Below are 20341 nucleotides of genomic sequence, written 5' to 3'. Positions count from 1 at the left end.
AAGCTGTCATATGGAAGCCCCTAGTTTCTTAGGGAGAGGCAGAGCGTACCCATCTGTCCACAGGGCACCTCCTGCCCTGCCAAAACTGCACCCAGCTCTCTGGTGCCACCCCTGACCTCAAAGGAATCTTTGCCTCCCCTGCGAAAACAAACCATTCCTTGCTGAGGTGTGTCACTTCAATTAAGCCAGTTCGTGGAGCTTGCTCTGACAGGAACATCCAGGAAGCCCTGGCGATTCCTCAATGCCCCACAAGAGGCTTTGGCTGACACAGGTTTTGCTGAGCAAGAGGCGTTCTCTGCCATGGCATGCAAAGGCAAAAGCCTCCGTCCAACCTCGATGACAGCCCTAGCTCCCAGGGCAGATGTGGTGCAAGCCTGGCAAACCTCATTCATAGGATGCCTGATGTTGCTGCTCAAGAGGGCATGGTCGAGCACAGTGTCAGATCTGGAAGCAGAGGCCTGCAAAGACATGGACACATCTGCAAAGTGCTAAGGCTCTCCTTAGATTCCTGTGAGGGCGCTGCTTGCACTTGGGTTCTGCTTATGGGAAGTGTTAAGTACTTGGTGTCTAGTCACACCGGGTGGACGGCATTCATTGCAGCACACACCATCGCTTGCACCAAACCCAAAGTGACCTAATTTAGTTTTTTTGTTTTCTTTCTTCTGTTCAATTGGCAATGCACAAAGCCGGTCCGGATTCCAGCATCGTTGGGCAGGAATGAGGAATTCATGTGCAGAAGGGCGATGCCAAGCCCAGGCATGCCCCTGGAAAGCCAAGTTCCTGCAGTGGCATCACAGGTGGATGATGCACTCGGCGACACAGAGCTGAAAGTTTGCACAGCTGCACCTCTGCATCGAGCTCCACTACAAAGCCAGATCCTACAGTACAGAGGGCTGACATGACTGCCTGTGGAAGTTGGCCTTTTAGGACAAATAAGGTCTTTCGCCAATCCCCGCCTACCAGCTAATTTACTTACAATCAATTGGGGTGGCTCGGCCTGTCATTGGCTCTGGCTCCACCTACTGTTTGTCTCTCTGCCTTCCGCCCCATAGGCACCAGCTACCACTGGATGACTACTGTCATTACAGTGAGCTTGTTGGTTTTTTGCGGGTGTCGCATCATGGGCTCTGGATGCACCCAGGTCTCCCCCACATCCAAATCCATATTGTTTAAAGGTGAATCAAAGCTGCTCAGCCACAGATAAAAATTCCCACGGTGAAATTTTAGCAGGCAGTGGGGTTTTCCTAAGGCCAAGGACTGGACCTGGAACCTTTGGCATACAGAGCAGAAGCTCCAGTCTTTTCCCTTCACACTGTCCTGCCTCATGCCCAACCCAAGCACACAGAGGCTCTTACGTGCAAGTAAGAAAGAGATCCTTAATCAAGCAAGCAAGGGCAGGAAGCAGACACAGAGTTCAGCAGACCCAATTCAGGAATCAGGCAAGATGTTCAGAACCAGATGGAAGCAACAAAGGTATCCCAACAGTTTCCACCCACCAACCTGCCAACCTTTGAAAGCAGAGGTGTAACATGCTTGCTTTGCAAGAAGGGCGCAATTTCAGACCAGCGCTCCTGTGGGATGGGTGAGCCTGCTCCCATCTGTAGAGGTGGCGCCTGGTCCTAGGTGACAATACTGCTGCACCCTCACTGTTTAGGTGCCTGATCAGACATGGCTGCTTCCTCCCATGGCTGCCCGCATCCCTCCCCAGCATCCATGGAGATGTTCTGTGGGAGGTCAGGGGGAGCAGCCAGCATCCCTGCTCCCCCATTCAAAGTGTCTGAAGTCTTGCCACACCAGGAACAGCCCCCTCCCCAGACCCTGGTTCTTACCAATCAAGTCCTACTCTGTTTCTTCCTCCGCCTTGGGCCTGCCAACCCAAACCCAAACCTGACAGCAGTGCAAGGCTCATGGCAACTACTGTGGGCATTTGGTCCTCCATGATCAGCAGGGAAACAAAGACCCCTGTCTGAAACCCTGGACAGCTGCTGCCAGTTTAGACAATACATACTGAGGCAGATGAAGCAAGGAAGCTTCCTATATTCTTACGCTCCTAAGAGGAGAAATGCAGACTGCTAGCTTCAAAGGAGGTTTCTATTACTGGGAATCACAAATGGGGAGATTCGTATTCTGTCGTTATCCTGCTCTAGTTGGCCACTGTGAGAACAGGATAGGGAGAACTTTGGCACACTTGGTTTGGAGAAACATGTTACGCTTTCACTTCTGTTTTGGTGTCACAGCTGTTTTTCCTGTTCCTCTTATCGTCATGCCAAGGTCTCCATCTAAAGCAGCAAGTATGTGCACAAAGGTCTGAGCAGCTTCTTCAGAGCAGACACAGACATGGCATCATGCCATCCAGCCTGACGCATCATGGCTGCTCTACGGTGTGCATGAAACATACCACAACTGCTGGGTTGTGATGAATATGTAAGCCTAGCAGGACCCAGATTAACAGGCAATAATGGGCCTCTGGCCTGATCCAGCAGCCAGACTCTTCTCATGTTCTTAATACTTAAATCATGTCTTTGTTCCTGCAGTCTTCGGCTTTGCCTTGAAGGCAATCAAAGGTGGCTCTAGGGAATGGGAAACCACCCAATTCAGCCGGCTGTCCGTGACAGTTGGACCATGGCAAATTACACCCCACAAAACCACAGGCATTTCCCCCCCTGTAACAACTGCCCAGCAATGTGATCAGAGAATCCCAACCGCTGTAAGGATTTGCTATTTTAAAAGGAATCTCAAGATTGGTTCTGCCTCCTATAACCAGACGCAATGTGAAGATTTCACTGAATCCAAGGGCTCATCCTCTCAAGTGTACATTCTGAGCTCAGTTCTGCATGCCGAAGTATAAAATGTACAAGCCTTGGATGAAGCGTGAGGAGTGGGCACATAGGGTGGCATCTAGTGCTAGTCTAGCTCAGAGTAGACCCACTGCCGTTAATGGACATGACTAAGGGCTCATCCACCCTTCTGCTTGTCCTGCACCAAGTGGCTTCTCCCGTGCCTTATATGCACAGATCGAAGCGGATTTTTGTTTTCCCAGGAAAACCCGCTCTTCAGCACTGAGGAAAACCTGATTGACACTTGCTCCAATTCAGCAGTAAAGAACAGGTTTTCCTGGGGGAAAGAGGCGGGACAAGCTGAAGTCTGGATGAGCCCTAATTTAGGCCCATCAATTTCAATGGTTCTACCCAGAGCAGGGCTTAGCTGCATTCAATCCATATAAAGGTCCTTTGCTGAAACAAAGGGAAAAGGACCCCTGGCAGGAATTTACTTTTTTAAAGGTACAGGTTCCGGATTTATTTAGTTTCTAAACTGTAGTCACTTTTCAGTAAAATCAAAGCAATTTATAATAGAAACTTCTAAAAATATATTTTTAAAGTTAGAGAATATAAAGTAATATGCTCATGGGTAAAACTGTAAAAATCAAAGAGAGGTGGAACAACCGTCACCCAGTAATTTTTCTGGTCCTAGTACAGCCTCTCTAAATAAGCCCTGGGTTACCCAGAGCCAATTCACTGCCAGGGCCCCACTGCTGATGCTTCCACTGGTGCCCCCCTTTAGTGTGTCCTCCCCACCACCACAAATGGCCTGGCACTCTGAGCAGCACTAGGCAGTGAGATCTAGCCGCTCTTAATTTCCCAGAATGCCCCTCACCTAGCATTGCTCTGAGGAATTGTGGGAAATTCCTGCTTCGAGCATTGCTGCCACAGCCTGGTCCGTTCACCAGGGCCCAGTGACAGAGGAGAGGGCCCCTGAGAGGACTTTACCCAGGTCTTCCTCAGCCCTGTAGTTGGTTCTTTATGGGTGAGTAAGGATTTGAACCTTGGGCTCTCGGGTTGTAGCCTGACACCCTAACCACTATACCACACTCGTTCCACATAGATGTAGATATGCAGAGCAGCATTCAGCAACACAAGCCTCCAGCTGTGAGTATGAAGTGATACAGCCAGGCCAACACTGCCTCCATGAGAAGGAGGCCACAGATGGGCTTGGCCTTTGAGCCTTGAGTGAGGTCACTTCTCCAGCTTCAAAGGAACGCAAATGGAGCCACAGCCCTTCTGGTTCCGAGACAGCTTAACCACAAATATTCAGAAGCCATAGCTGGCTTTCCAAGCAAGTGGACGAAAATATATTCCATGTTGGCCAACTTTACCCTCGGTCTCCCCCCCCCCTTTTTTTAAAAAAGGAGGTGGCGGCAAAGTATTTCCTTTGCCAAGAGCACTTACAACCAAGGACACAAACGCTGGCAGACTTGTCGAGCAGAGGCTGATGAAGCCAGCTCACCAGACAGGAAGCACAGGCCAGGGCAGAAGAAGCAGAAGAGGTGGAGCATAGCAGCCCTCAGTTCACATTTCACCTCTGCCACAGACTCAAGTCGCTGGCCGTTGGCAACGGCTCTGCCTGGATAGGCCTCTAGGACAGCTGCATATTCCTGCATTCAAATTCCTCAGGGTCCCTTCCAACTCTACTATACGTCAGATATAGAGAGTGGTATTCAACTATGTTTTACCCAGAGCAGTTTTAGAAACTGAGATATGAAAGCTAGGAGCTAATGGCACCTAAAACCTAGGTTATGGGTGCAACAATGGAATGTCTAGGTGTGTTTTTTTATAACCAGAATACAAAGCTGAAAATGAATGAACTGCAGCTAAAATATTATGTTCATTTTTCATATGGTCTAGTCCTTCCCCTGTCCACCCTCCTAATATTCTTCAGAGGGTCTCTTCTCTAGTCTAGAGTAGCATTCAGAGGGTCTCTTCTCTAGCCTTCAGAGAGGCATGCTCCCTTTCCTCACAAATAGAATAAAGATGTCTTCTGGGATGCCTGCATCTTGCTTCAGAAATACTGTTTCGAACCATATGAAAATTTAAAAGCAACAGACCGACGGACTAAAACTCACAGTATGGATTGATTAAAAGGTCTTTAAACTCAGGTTGCAGCCCTACTTACATAACACAGATGTTATACAGTATAGGCAACATTAAATAAAGGGTACAGGGGTGTGGAGGGTGTTGGGGTAAGCTCCTACCTTAAAGTAGAGGCCGTTGCGTTCTTCGGATACTATGACCAGGGTGGAAGGATAGAGGATCAGTAGTCGGTCATGCTGCTCCTGTTAAGAGATCAAGAAGATCAAGGTTCATATTGAGCTCAAATTGAATATTCAACCTGCCTAACTACTCGATGAAGCCAGAAGTGCAGAGGGTACCAAAAAGATACAGAATTAGGAACATTGGAAGCTGCCAATGCTACTGAGTCAGACCGTTGATCCGTTTAGCTCTATATTGTCAGCACTGGCTGGCAGTGGCTCTCCAGGGAGTTTTCCCCAGCCATATCTGGAGAAGCAGGGGATTGAAACTGGGACTGTCTTTATGAAAGTTGATGCTCTGCTGTGGAGCCACAGCCCTTCCCTTACGACAAAGGAACACAGGAAGTTGCTTTACACAGAGGCAGACCCTAGCTCAGTATTGTCTATGGTGATTGGCAGTGGCTGTCCTGGGAATTGTAGTTTGTTAAGGAAGTTGGGAATTGAAGCTCTGTGATGGGTAAATGACAGCTACCACTATTCTTTGGGGGAAGCCATGACTGTTAAAGAGGTATAAAACTTGCTCTAAATGTATGATGCAGATGTAACTCCTAAGTCTGGAGCTGACCTTAATCCTTTTTTGGAGTTTCTGAAAGACCTAGGCTCCTCTGGGAAGAAAACAAACAACAGATTGGTGATACCTGAACCTGCTAGGCCAAAAGAACCCCAGCTCCTTTGCTCTTCAGTTATAATAAAATTCCTGACGTTTGTCAAGGGAAGCAGTTTGCAGGACCACAGCTCCTATACCAATCAGCTGTGTCAATCACTGGAATTTACGAGTAGCAAAAAAAAATGATGAAACTTAAATATACTCTGTGCGGTGTGGATCATCGAGGGTCCTACCTGAAAGGGCAGGTGTTGCAGCTTCACTTTAGAGACGCAAAGGATGTCGCCTAGAGACTCCCGCTGGGTGCCTCTCCACTCTTGCACAGCGGCATTCTGCACAGACCACCTCAGCTGCTCCCTTCTGATGGAGCTCTGCTTACATTCGTTCTAAAGGGGAAGGAAGCATGACAATGAAGGACGCAGAACTGTCTGCCTTGGCTCAGTGCTGAGCACAATGGGTGGCTTGCCGGCAAGACCACTATATACGTAGTTTGCCATTTAGAGACTTGGCATGATTAAGGGGTATACTAATAGCTCAAATAAATAATTTTTTTTAGTTTGAAAACTTGTTTATTTAAGCAATTAATATACCGCTTTAATCACGCCAAGTCTCTAAGCAGTGAACACAATTAAATAATAATACAACAGATAAAATCAGCCCTGAAAACAGTAACTTTCCTTAAAATGCCTGCTGAGCTAGAAAAGTCTTTGTCCAGCACCTGAAGTTCAGCAAGGTGAGGGCCTCTAACCTCAGCTGCGAGGGAGCTCCACAGAGTTGGGCCCACAACACTTCTGGTGAAGTAAAAGCTGTGTGTCTGAGACATGGAGAATAGCTAACAGAGGGTCCTCAGAAGATCTCAGTGATTGGGCAGAGATATAAGGGATCAGGTGGTCCCTAAGGTATCCTGCACCCAAGTCATTAAGGGCGTTGCAAATTAATACAAGAATTTATTATAGTCAGCCAGGGCAAGCTTTTGAGAACTGGTGCTATGGGCTGGCAGTAGTTTGTCCCCAGCAACAATGTGGCTGCAGCATTTCCCTCCCTGACCAGCTGTAGCTTCTGGGCCTTACGGCACTGCAGAAATGGGGCCTTTTTGGTGGTGGCATCTGCCCTCAGGAACATGCTCGGCAGCCGCAAATAATGGTTGCTATTAAACACCGGGGGGGGGGGGGCACATTTTTTGCAGCATTTCTCCAGACTGTAAAGTTTTAATGTGCCGTTCTGTTATTTATTTATTGTTTTACTGATTTTTTGTGGTAATTATATTTTGGTGTTAAGATAAACCACTTAGGGATCATAGATGTCAAGCAATATGAAATTATGAACTGTTTTTACATTTTTTATTTACTTTAAAAAAATATGTGCTGCTAAACTGCAATCGCCTCTAAGCTGCGTACAAGAAATATACTACAGAAAAGGTAAAAATAAGTTAAAACGATGAAATCAGACTTCAGTTGAAATGCCTACTGGTACAGCAACAACAAAAAAAGATCTTTAGTGGGCGTTGGAAGTTCAAAAGGGAGGGAGGGAGTCTGTCTGATCTCAACTAGGAGGGTGTTCTGTAAAACTGGGCCCACAATTCTGAACACAGAAAGGCTTCTGGTAGATGTGAGTTGTGCATCTGAGCTGTTTCATTATTTAAGAGATACCCAGGCAGGCGTTCGAGACCAAGTGTATCTACCATTATTACTGCATTATGCTCTTTCTTTTAAAAAAAGCATATATTCCGTTTTCTGTTTCACTGTAGTTAGAACATTTTGGGGGAAACATACTTTGAGATACTGTACGGCTAGCATGCCACAGACAGTCGCTACCTGCCCACTGTTGACTGACTTCCCTAAAAAGACACTTGAGGGAAATAAATAGGCTCTAAAACCAGTTATCCTGGTTTCCGCTTCAAATTCTTTTGACAAACTATTTGTCAATGCTTTTCAACCTGGAACATTTCCCTCTTTATACAGCTACGGAAGCAGCAACTGCAACAATGACTGAGCTGTCCAGAGCCAGACTGGAAATAGTGAGGAATGGGGGGAAACCAACCCCCCCCCCCATTAACCTGCTCCCTCTCTCTTTCTCTCTTTCCCCAGATACTATCCGGGAAAGGATTGCTCACCCTGGGAAACAGACCGAAATAAGCCAGTTTCACAGCACAGAAGAGTTTTTCTGCTAAGGTATTTATTTACAGGGGCAAAAACAAAACCGGCAGGCCTCACCTGTGTTTGAGTCTTTCCTCCCTCACCACCCGCACCTCACAGCTGCTGGTTCCGGGCTGGTTTCCAGTTTGCCTTGCTAACTCATCATTTCCCACGCTGACTAAGCCTTTGTTTCAGGGAAAGATAAAAACCCCTCGGATCCCCACCCAGAAAAGGGCTGTGCTTGTGGCAGCAGGGGGGTAAGGGAGTTGCAAGGGGTTTCAAATCGGGTGCAGAATGAGCTGCCTTGGATGTTCCAGACAGACATTTTCAGCACTTTGTTAGCTTTACTAGGAAGTATTTGTTTATTTATTTGATTCTGTTTTATGAATCACTTCCCATAAAATATCCCGAAGCAATGTCACAGTAAGGACACCCACAACAAACAATTAAAAGCAATTCCGTATGTGGAAACAGTTTTAAAAACAGTTCCCTGTGGTTGAACAATTCAATGTACACAGAAACATAAAAGCAATTCCATATATAACCACAGTAAAAAAAAAAACCACATTTCATTTAAAAAATCAATTACAAATCCAATACAGCAACTTTTTTTTTGGCCTAGTGGGCCAGATCTTTATCAGCCCCCCCACAACCTGCGGCCAACTTTGATGTCCACTCTCAGGCATGGTTTGGGGAAATGCCCTTGCGAGCCAAACCGCACCCACTAGCAGACCAAGACTGGTCCACAAGCCAGAGACTCCCCACCCCTACAATACAGACTGGGAGCAGCATTGATAAGCCTGTTTCTTATTCCACTGTTCCTACAGAACATGGGCATTGTGGGGGCTAGCCCCAACTCTTTTGTGTCAGAACCCAGATCTCCTGTGGATGTTATTGACTGATGACAGGAAGGTTGTAGGTGCACATAATAGATGGATGGGGTAGAAAGGCAAGAGAGAGAGAGAGAGAGAGAGAGAGAGAGAGAGAGATCACTGGTCCCGCTGGTTCAGTATTGTATACACTGACTGGCAGCAGCTCTCCAGGGTTTTCAAGCAGGGGACATTCCTATCCCTACTTGGAGATGCTGGAGACTGAACCTGGGACCTTCTGCATGCAAGGAGATGCTCTGCCACAAAGCTACAGCCCTTCGTGGCTTAGGCCATGTTAGACATTGGACAATACTTGCTTTGATTTTAATGTGTACATAAATACTGGGCCTACAAAATGCTGCTGGCACCCCATAGCTTGGAGTGAGGCCTGACAGAAAGAACCAGAGGTGTCTCCCTCAACACTAAAAAAAATTTAACATATGCAGACTGTATATAAATTTGTGCCAAAAGTCATCTAAGTATCTAGCAACAAACTTACACCTAAGCAGAGATCTTGTTATCTGGGTGCGTGATTCAGCAACCCATCAAACTCATCTTGCTCTTTTGTGAGATTCTACAGTCAGATCAATGTCAGGGCAAGGGAGGAGAGGCTGGATTAGAACAGGAATTATAATCTCCGGCCGTCACTCCGATTTTACATGTTCACCCTGCTGGCATGCAGGCCATCCCCAAAGCACTCACCTGAGCAAGGAAAGGCATGTCGAAGCTCCCTCCATTTAGATGGATCTGCTTCTCCAAGTGGTAGAGCCAGCACTTCAGCTCAGATCTGTTGGGGCAGTAGACTGTCAAGGGGTTCAGCAAGGGACCTAGAAAGGCGAAGGACACAAGGGGGGCACGTTAACAGGTTGAACATACAATGCAAGACGCAGGCAGGATGGTCTTAAAAAACCCTTCCGAGGGAGCTTGGGGAGAAGCTAAGCTTGATGATAAGGTGTGGCACTTCCAGGCGGTTACTATTTCTGAGCGGGGTTCAATCATGTACCAGAAAATTCTCTATTTTTCTTTCTTTTTTGTTGTTGTTTTTTTCTGTAAAAGGTAAAGGGATCCCTGACCATTAGGGTCCAGTCGTGACCGACTCTAGGCTCTGTGGTTTAACCCACATCGCCACCTGCATCCCTACAGTTTTTTCTGTATTACTTACTTAAACAAAATAAATAATAATTTGAAAATAATAATGAAAATTTAGGCTGCAAATTGCAGCTGGTTGGGAGCCCACCCTGCAGAACGATCAGACTTTTTACGATAAGAGAAGTGACATAAAATTGCAACTTGGATGGCTTTAAAAGAGGATTAGACAAATTTCATGGGAGGAAAAGGCTAGCAGTGGGTGCCAGCCCTGGTGGCTATGTTCTATCTCTCTGGTAGAGGCAGCAATGCTTCTGAATATCAGTAGCTGGAAACCACAGGAGGGGGAAGTGGTTGTTGCACTCAGGTCTTGCATTTGCGTTTCACATTGGGGCACCTGGCTGGCCACTGTGAGAACAGGGTGCTGGACTTGATAACCTAAGAAGAGCCGGCCAGATCAGGCCAGTGGATCACCTAGCCCAGGATCCTTTTTCCACAGTGATCCGGCAGGCTCTTCTTATGTTCTTACAGACTGGAAAGTATAAGGGTAACTAAGGGTAACTCTTGCTTTGCTGCAATGCTGTCTAACCTCCCCACCAGCAAATCAGAATGAGATTGCTCATTAGGTAGCCCAAGTTGTCAAGCCTCCCTGCAAACAAATCGGGATTAAGGTTCAATAATCAGGTTGTCCAGAGGCGCCCACTGAGATAATAAACTCAGGAAATTACATGGTAGAGCACTTCCTGGCTTGCACTATTACCATTACGTCTGCACAAGTTGCATAACTGCAGGATCCATCACATTCCAATCTCCCTGCATACTGAGAATCAGGACCGGGCCACATTCATAACCATACATGCAAAACACTGTGATACCACTTTATAAACAAGTCACAGCATATCTGTAGCTTCCTGCTGAAAGCCTGTAACATTTTCATACCGCAACTTTCATACCACATTTGTTTTTAGCTGGGCACACACAACTGGTTTAAAACACAGCAAGGTTTCTTTTTAATGCTGCCTTTCAAATAGCATTTGCATGCCCTTTGAACACCTCAGTACAGTCTGCTACATTTCCATGTTGTCCGCTGTTGGTCCACACCGGCAGGTGAAAAGGGGGCCAAGGATGTCTCCATATGGCTTATTTTTCCAAACTGGATGAAAACTGGTTTGGGGGAGGGGGAGGGAGAAACGCACCAAAACACAGCATTTCTCAAGAAACTATAGGGTAGATGTGGGCTGTGGCTAACATGTTTGTTCACAGTAAACAGGGTATGCAGCAGCCTTTGTTGAATTATAGCCTAAGTATGCTTTTCCATGTGGCAATAATGTGGTAGCATTGGGTAAGAATCAAATGATGTGTGGCTGATCCAGTATAAATCCACCACTAAATGCCCGGCTGCCTCTGCCTGCTGCAGCCGCTCACACACCCTTGTCCGGTCATTACGATAAGCGCCAGAGCAATATTAACCTCCCACTTCCAGTCTGACCGATGCTCAGCTACCCATCATTCATTGCCCCGCCTCTTGTTAAAACAAATACCAGGCACGCTTTGAAACGACCTGAATGGCAGTGCTTGGAGCCTTGCGATAAGCTGACACTCAGCAAGCCGTCATAACAAATCATTATCAGCAGAATGAGTACTTTGGCCTTCTGGGGAGGTTTCTGTGGCAGCGTGCTCAGCGAAAACACTGATTAATTTGGCTTTGCAATATCTTTGGGAGTCAGGGGGAAAAAACAATTCACTTTATGTGGTGCCAACTGGGGAACTGAAGCAGAGAGAAGTGGGGGGGGGGGTGTCTGCTGTACTGCTGCAATGCTTTGCGTTACAAGAGTATATAAATTCTCTCGATGTATCGGCACCGGTTAGAAATGTGAGAACTTCAGCAAAATGTTGCAGCATAGTGTTCCCGTTCAGTGTTCCAGCCCACCAACTAGTTGTGCTCTTTCCAATATACTCCATTCCATTCTCCACCTAACAGATGCTCAGTATTCTGAGCCATCACTGAGCTACTTAGGGTTTTGTTTTGGTTATTTTTTCAGTGGGGAGTTGGCCCGTTAGCCTTATTTTCCTTAAGTGTTTTTATTATGATTTTTGTTACACTACAGCACAACACAACATTATGGTATTATACCATAACAAGGCCATGGTACAAATAACTCCCAGTCATAGATCTGCTCTCCTTCTGGCAAGACCTGGGTTCAAATCCTCACTCAACCATTAAGCTCACTGTGTGCTCTTGGGTCAGCTGCTTTCTCACCGCCTAGCCTATTTCACAGGTTTGTTGTGAGATTTTTCCTGCTTCACCTGGAGATAATAGTTATGGAATATTAGAGATGGAAAGGGACCCAGGGGGTCATCTAGTCCAACCCACTGCAATGCAGGAATCTTTCTGCTCAACGTGGGGCTTGAACCCATAATCCTGAGATTAAGAGTCTCATGCTCTACTGACTGAGCTACTGCAGTCGTCTGCTCCTCTTCCCAACCTACCTCAAGGCTAGCAGAATAGAACTATTCTCCTTTCATCCCTGGAACTTCTCATGTGAACTTTTCTTTTTCTGCTAGGGAAATGAGAACACTGCCCCGCCCCCCCTTCATTTTCATTTTCTAACTTTCTTTTTCAAGGGAATTGCCCTTAAGGGGAGGAGGAGGAGGTATGCCTTCTGATTTTTTAGATTGCAGAGGGGAAAAGTTCACACCCTCTAGATGAGCCCAGATGCTTATTAACACAGTGCCTGCAAAACCTCAGACTGTACCCAATTTCTCAAGCCCATTTTGCATATCAAGATGATTCCTGAATTTGGGCAAGCTGCTGCAGCCTAGTGACTCAAAACCTATGTAGGTAGTGTGACGTCATCTCTCCACCCCTGCTCCTCCCTCCCAAAGCTCAAAAATGGATTCTTCTCCCTGCCTTAACATGTAGCAGAGTCTCTCCATGACCTGTTTGAATTTGGAAATAAGACAGAGGCTGCATACAGACCATACAATTTAAAAGCACATGACTTCTCCCAAATAATCTTGGGAAACGTAGTTTGCTAAGAGCATTGGGGAACTGTAGATCTGTGAGGGGTAAACTACAGTTTGTTTGCTTAAAAATATTTATATTCCACTATTCATTTAGAAAATAATAATCAGAGTGGTTAAAGAATTAAATATGAAGCCATAAAATAAAAGCTACACAAAAAAGTTAAAACTCAGAAATCAGCTAACCATTATGGAAATATGTGTACTTAATTGACTGCATAAGCCTGATGGAATAGAAAAAAAATTCAGCAGGCATTTAAATGTTGAAACAGAGGACGCCTGCTGAATATTTATTGGCAGAGTGTTTCATAATACTGGGCTGATGACAGTAAAGACTCAATTATTTTTTGTTGTCAAATGAGCCTCACCAACTCAGGGAACAACCAATGACCTCAGTGATCAAGCTGGGATATAAGGGCTCAGGTGGTCTTTAAGGTACCCTAGACCTGAGCTACTCAGGGCTTTGTTTATTAATGTGAGGGCTTTGAACCTAGCTGGGTAGATGGATAGTCAGTGAAGTTATTTAACAATGGTGTCTCCCTTGTCAGACAGGTGCCCCCATCAGCAGTCTGGCTGCCACATTCTGCACCAGCTTGCCTTAGTATTCTCAGTGTAGATCGGCAGCAACGCTCCATGTTTTCAGGCAAGGGGCATTCCCTGCCTACCTGGAGTTGCTGGGGACTGAACCTCGGACCTTTTGCATGCAAGGCAGATGCTCTACCACTGAGCTATGTTCCCTCCCCAAGAAGCGTGACTTCCCTTTCCCAGGGGCTCACCTGGGATTTGAACCCAGGAGCTCTCATACCCAAAGCGAGAATCATACCCCTAGACTAACAAGACTACAAGCAGATGCTATCAGGACAGCCAAGTTATGTGGCCATGTCAGTCAGCCAACCCTTCCTAGGACAGCAACCTGTCTGTTCAGTGGCTCCAAGGGCTTAGTCATTCCTGAATTGCAGCAACTGCTGCTCAGCTACCAAGAATGATTGTTTAAAAGCAGGAGGTAGTCAGAGAGAGAAAGAGAACCCGATAAAGATTGTGGACTCAGACAATGGCCGATGAGTGGGTGTCTTGGCACTGCCTGCCTACGTGCTTCCAGGCCAGATGTGTTTTGGCAACAGCAGCTAGAATTCAATGCCTATGTCTTTGGAGAGGGCCAACGTGTCCAAACTAAAGGCCCATCCAGACTTCCTTTTCTGCCGCATTTCTAGGCACAGGCCTGCTCTGTAAAGCTCCACGTTTCGGCACTTTTATTTTTGCCCCAATGCTTTCCTGTGAAAACCCATTCTTTGCCACTGAATCGAAGCAAACGACAGCCAGCAGAAAACCCAAATTGCCATTTGTTCTGATTCAGCATCAAAGAGTGGTTTCTCTGGAAAAAGGGGCAGGGCAAAAAAAAAAAAAAAAAAGCAGCATTTGGGTGGACCTGTGCCTAGAAAGGATGGGGTAAAAAGGAAGTGTGAATAAGCCCTAAAATAGTAGCTCTCAATTTGTGGGGTTTAGAGGAGATATAGCATAGTTTAAAAGTGGCCGGTGGGGGTCAAAGTTAAAAGGTTGGCTAGGAACATAAGGCAGTTAGAAAGAACCTGCCGGGACCAATTTAAGGTGCTCATGTAAGTATTTAAAGCCCTAAATGACTTAGGCCCCAGATATCAGAAATACATCTCCTTCCCTACAGACCTTGGGTGGTAAGCTATTTTTGGTTTTGCTCGTTTCACAATTGCAAAAGTTTTGCAGCACAACCCCAAATTGCCCCGACACACACCCTTTTCAGCCCTACTGACATCAGCTATTCTGTAGGTTCCCACTTTGCACTGCAAAAGCATTTCACCACCACCATCTTATTCTCTCCCACTTAAGAAAAAGCACCTCCTAAGGAAAGCATTCATCCCACAGTCACTACAGAAAATGACGTCACACCAAAAATAGGTACGTCAAAGAGTGGCTTGCTCTCACCTGTAATTTGAAAGGCATGCATCTCCTGTTGGGCGCCCTTTGGGTTTTCAAGCTCGTTCAGCTGAATTTCTCTCAGAGGCACCAAGCCCTGTGAAAAGAGAATGTAACAATCTTATATCTGCCAACCCAACTGTGTTTACCAAAACTCCCCTTTTAAATCCAGAAGTGTATCAGAATGGATTCAGGCTTTGGTTGGATGGCGCCTTGTACACCTCCTTCCAGCAACTCCTGCAGCACAAGCTGGTACTAAACATATTGCTCTGCTTTCCTTTGGGCCGCCATCAGTGAGACTGAGAGGGGGGTATTGTTGTCTGGGCAGCCCAAGGCTTCCATACACACTGCCCAGGCTTGCTCCACCCACCCCGGAAAGGACACTTCAGTGCTGCTGATGCAGCGGTTTGACTTCACCCCCAGAGGTGTACTCCATTGTCTCTCGAAACAGATGGGTGCCAACAACAACTTCCAACAAAGCATCCTGGCAATTACAGCATGTTAAGGGTGTGGAGGGTGGCGCTGTGGGTTAAACCACAGAGCCTAGGACTTGCCGATCAGAAGGTCGCGGTTCGAATCCCCGCAATGGGGTGTGCTCCTGTTGCTTGGTCCCTGCTCCTGCCAACCCAGCAGTTCGAAAGCACGTCAAAGTGCAAGTAGATAAATAGGTACCGCTCCAGCGGGAAGGTAAACGGCATTCCCGTGCGCTGCTCTGGTTCGCCAGAAGCAGCTTAGTCATGCTGGCCACATGACCCGGAAGCTGTCTGCGGACAAACGCCGGCTCCCTCGGCCAATAAAGCGAGATGAGTGCTGTAACCCCAGAGTCGGCCACGACTGGACCTAATGGTCAGGGGTCTCTTTACCTTTACTAAGGGTGCTGAGGGCTGTTAGGAGATCCTGAACAAACTATGGTTCTCAGCATTCTTTGGGGGAAGCCAGGACTGTTGAAGTGGCATAGGCTGCTTTAAATATATGGTACAGATGTAACGACTGGCCCAGTTCCTGTGTAACTCTAGCCCAAATCATAGCTAAGTGTGAGCAAGTGCAGGGTGGTGTGTAGTCAGAGCAAAAACTGACTGCCTTGCTCCTTTCCCAGTCCTACTGCTGCCTTGCTACCTGGAGCTAAATAATGATTTGGCTTAGTACTACATCCAAAACTGGGCTCGTAGTTTTTTATCTTCTCCAGACAAACCATAACAACCAAGAACAAACTCTGCTTACAGCTCATAGCTTGCCTGGAGCAAAACTTCAGGCAAGCTAAGCAGCACAGTGGACAGTAGTGTAGTGGCAAATTCAGAAGTGCACAGTCCCTTTCATGATAGCCGCAGCCACACCCCTTCTTGGATTATACAATAAATCTTACAATTATACAATTAGGGATGCTATGCAACAATCAATGCAGATCTCCGTGTTTTGCCATTCTGCTAGATCTATTATTTTCATGTGTATGAGCAAATGATTTGGAGTGCTCCAATATATTCCACTGCATGTTTACAGAATTAGGATACAATTATCTTGAAACTGAAGCACCTGGCCCCTTCCCAAAAGCTTAGCTTTGGAGCACACAGGGGCTGAAAAGCTCACCCTTCCATGCTGATCGGGCATCTCTAGGGTTCTGTATACCATTTTTTTAACACAGCTCTAAGATGCTGGAGACAGGGACCTGCCTTTGTGAAACAAGATAACTACACCAATCAACTCAGAGGAAGGAGTGAAGCGGCTGCGATTTTTAGCTTTGAGTACCTGCACGCTTGCTTGCTCACTCATGCTTAGCCACGGTCTGGCTTAGTGTTCTGTGAAAACCAGGCCATTCTGTGCAAACCAGACACATGAGTTATTCCCACGATGGTATCTATTTGAATAATGACCTGATGCTACCCAAGAAGGAGGCCTAATTGACACAAACAGTAGGGGAGCAAATAAAACTGTTATGGACTCTTTGCAACAGGTGACTCATTGTGATTCAGCCTGGAGGACATTGGAAGCTGCCTTATACAGAGTCAGACCACTGGTCTGTCTAGCTCAATGTTAGCTACACCGGGTGGGAGGGGGTGGAGAGACTTTTTCAGCCTAAGGGCCACATTCCATTTGGGGCAACCTTGCAAGGGACTGGGGCCAGTGGTGGGTGGGGCCAGAAGCAAAAATAGTAGCCTGTAAAAGCTACTTTTGCAAAGTAGGCTCTCTATCCTCCACTTTATCAGAGTTCAAGCACACATTTTAGCCAGGCAAAAACACTTGGGCTGCTAAGCAGGGCCACTGAGCGATATGGCCTGGAAGAATTTTGATGGTCAGATAGAGAAGCCCTTTTGAACCTTGGGCATGAGGTTCGCCACCTATGCTGTCATCTGATGTTTATGGTCTGTGGGTCAATATAAACAGAAATAATCCTAATGGCAATTTCAAATGAAAGCACAGGATATGTAGGTTTTGTCATGCCACAAAAAAATTGGTTTTCAAGTAAATTCCCCACAATGCACTGGGACTGCTCTCCCATGGGTCCACAGAAGAAATAATTCTCAAAACAGCTACTCCCTGTGCAAAGACAGGTCAATCCACTTTACAGTGGTTATTTGGAAGACCATGACCAGGCAGAATGGAAAAGGCATGACTCATCAATGTCAAGAGAGGTCTGGGGAGGTTTCGCACCCTGAATGAACCCACAAAGGCAAGAGGCTTTGAGATCCAAAAGTGCTTTTTCCCTTGTCTCGGTTTGCTGCATGATTCACAAGCATGCAGTGACAAACTCATTTGCCTTGGATAACCGAGGGAAAGAGTAAGTCATTGCAGGGATTGTTTATCTGCATCTCTGGCAGAGGGAACTCAGAAATGATTTATTTATTCAGATTTATGCCTCTGAATACCAGTTGCTGTGAATTGCTGGTGGGCAGAGTGTTGCTGCACTCATGTCCAGCTTGCAAAGCTTCCCAAAGGCAACTGGTCAGCCACTGTGAGAACAGGATGCTGGGCTAGAAGGGCCACTGGCCTGATCCAGCAGGCTCATCTTGCATTCTTATAATGTGCTAAGAGTCTGTCATCCTTTACCTGATAGGTGAGTCCATTTGGACCGAGGGATTGAAAATAGAGGTAGGCTTGAAAGAGCTCCAGGTAGCAGTCGTTCATCTCCTACAACAGAATGAACACATTAAAAAATGTATTTCCAGGGGACAGAGATCTTTAACATTATGTACTTCAAAAATGCCTTCTGGGACTGAAGGAGACTTAAAATTAGTAAAATTTAACGCTCTAATAGCATAAAGAGAAGGAAGAAACTATACACAATTCAACAGAAAGGAGGAGAAAAGGGCAGTGTTTAAAATGTATGGTGTGGCTGAGGGCCTTCTGGAGGTTCCCTCATTGCGAGAAGTGAGGTTACAGGGAACCAGACAGAGGGCCTTCTCAGTAGTGCCTCCCACCCTGTGGAATGCCCTCCCTTCAGATGTGAAGGAAATAAGCAGCTATCCTGTCTTTAAAAGACATCTGAAGGCAGCCCTGTTTAGGGAAGTTTTTAATATTTAATGCTGTATTGTTTTTAACACTCGATTGGGAGCCGCCCAGAGTGGCTGGGGAAACTCAGCCAGATGGGGGTGTGTAATGGTTCTAGGGGTTGCTCGTGCGTAAATCGGCGCCACACCTGGGTGGGTTGCCTGAGTGAACCCTTTCTGTCTGGACAGCCACTCGCCCGTGGCTGTCTCAATCGCTGGCAGAATCAGTCAGTGGGCGTTTCTTGAACTTCTTCCAGCATAGAAGTTCTTTGATGCCTAGTCTCCGCCTACTCTCCCTGCGCGGAAGCCTTCTGCGCAGGGAGGGTGTGGGCATCGGAGGACCCGTGCACTCCCCGCTGGTCCCCGGCGAGGAGTCTTGGAGCCACCTCACCGATTCCCCCATCTGCCCCCCTTCTCCACTGGTGCTACGCTGATTTCCTTCCCCAGAAGATGTGCTGCTTCTCTCCCTCCCGGGACGCTCTCCGGAATCCCTTTGGAGCCGTCCCTCTCCCTCTGGCTCCAATGGCAGTTCCCTGACAGCGGGGTATAAATAAATTATTATTATTATTAATAATAATAATAATAATAATAATACATTAGTCTCCATGGCCCATGTGTATTAAACATACAGGGCAAGAGGGTCAGCTCAGGGCATCCTACTTGATTAAGTGATCCTGATTCTGCTCCACTGCTTAAGCAATGCCTTGCTGGATCAGATTCAAAGCCGACACAGTCCTGCATCCTTTTCAAGAATATCATAAACTAACAGGCACTAGACTGGCCATTCAGAAATTTAGGCTCCATCTGTACTATATGCTGAAAGGGGTACCATGCCGTCTTGAACAATCATAGCTTCTTCCAAAGTATTCTGGGAACTGTCATTTGCTAAGGGTGCTGAGAGTTGTTAGGAGACTCCATTCCTCTCCCAAAGTGGTTTAGCAATCAATTCTTCTTCCCGGGCAACTCAGAATTATAGCTCTGCGATAAGAATAAGGGCACCCTAACAACTCTCAGCACAAGCTATAGTTCCCATCATTCTTTGGAAGAAGCCATGGCTGTTTAAAATGGCATGATAGTGCTGTAAATGTATAGTTTAGAATCTTGTATCTACACAGCCTTGGCGTTACTTCTCTCAAAGCAACTTTTGGCATCTGCCTTCCCTCCTCTGCAGAACTCACCTGACACTGCTGAAATTTAAACTTGACCTTGGAGTAATAGATAATCTTCCCTAGGTTCCGCACCACAGTCTTCCTCCTTCCCTTCTTGAACAGGTTTGGGAAACGCTGGTCAAAATTTTCCTTCTCATTTTCCTGGTTGGTGAGGTTCTGCAAAAAAAAAAAAAAAAAAAAAAAAAAAGGTTAGAAATATAGCATTTTTATTAAGAAAATAATAATAACTAAAAAGTCAAAAGTGGCTCATCACAACAGGAGATCAAACCCTTCAGAACCAGCCAGGTTTTGTTTTTTTTTTTTTTTAAAAAAAGATGGCATTCAACAAACTTTTACTCAGAGTAGGCTCCTTGAAATTAATGAACATGACAAAGTGAGATCCATTAATTTTAATGGGCCTGCTGTGAGTAAAGGTTAGTGGAATAGGACCCAATGTGTTTTGACACAAATTTTTTCTTTTGTGACTATTTCCTATGAATGTAATTTGTTTTAACTAATTTTAATACTGTATTTTAAATCGTTGTATCGTGCCCTGGAATATGCTGTAGTGAATGGAATCGGTATGTTTATAAGCGCCACATAACACTTGCACCTCATCTGTAAGAATTTATTTTTTAGTGTGACAGCACCAACCCTTTGAAACTCCCTGTGTATTGATATCAGGCAGGTGCCTTCACTGTATTCTTTTCGGCACATGGCATAGTCATTCTTATTTAGACAAGCCTACCCATATATTTAGAAAGTTCATATGAGCTTTAATTTGTTTTATTCTAATCTACTGTGGTTTTAACTTTCTTCATGTTTTAAATTATGGTTGTAAACTTTTAGTGACGCTTTTACTGATTTATCCTTTCTGTAAACTGCATTGAGGCTTTTTTCTACAGTCAAGCGGTATGTAAATCGGATGAAATAATAAGACTAAGGGCAGTAATAAATGTA

At 46.0% G+C, this 20341-nt stretch overlaps 1 protein-coding gene across 3 annotated transcripts in view; it reads right to left on the bottom strand.

The window, feature by feature from the left end:
• PLEKHN1 (pleckstrin homology domain containing N1) overlaps positions 1–20341 on the bottom strand; it is a gene marked incomplete at its 5' end in the record, with an annotated part of 55716 nt that overhangs the window by 11641 nt on the left and 23734 nt on the right. For all 3 annotated transcript variants that reach the window (XM_083453946.1, XM_083453948.1, XM_083453947.1), the window contains 6 exons: positions 5030–5110; positions 5927–6076; positions 9397–9521; positions 14761–14848; positions 17794–17874; positions 19412–19558. In XM_083453946.1, coding sequence (XP_083310072.1) covers positions 5030–5110; positions 5927–6076; positions 9397–9521; positions 14761–14848; positions 17794–17874; positions 19412–19558 — 672 coding nt within the window. The remainder of the gene's footprint in view (positions 1–5029; positions 5111–5926; positions 6077–9396; positions 9522–14760; positions 14849–17793; positions 17875–19411; positions 19559–20341) is intronic.

This window comes from Podarcis tiliguerta, assembly GCF_965153285.1.
Source record: "Podarcis tiliguerta genome assembly, chromosome: 8".
Classification (NCBI taxonomy): Eukaryota; Metazoa; Chordata; class Lepidosauria; order Squamata; family Lacertidae; genus Podarcis; species Podarcis tiliguerta.
Note: the sequence above shows the minus strand (reverse complement) of the source record. Positions and strands in the feature narration are given on the sequence as shown.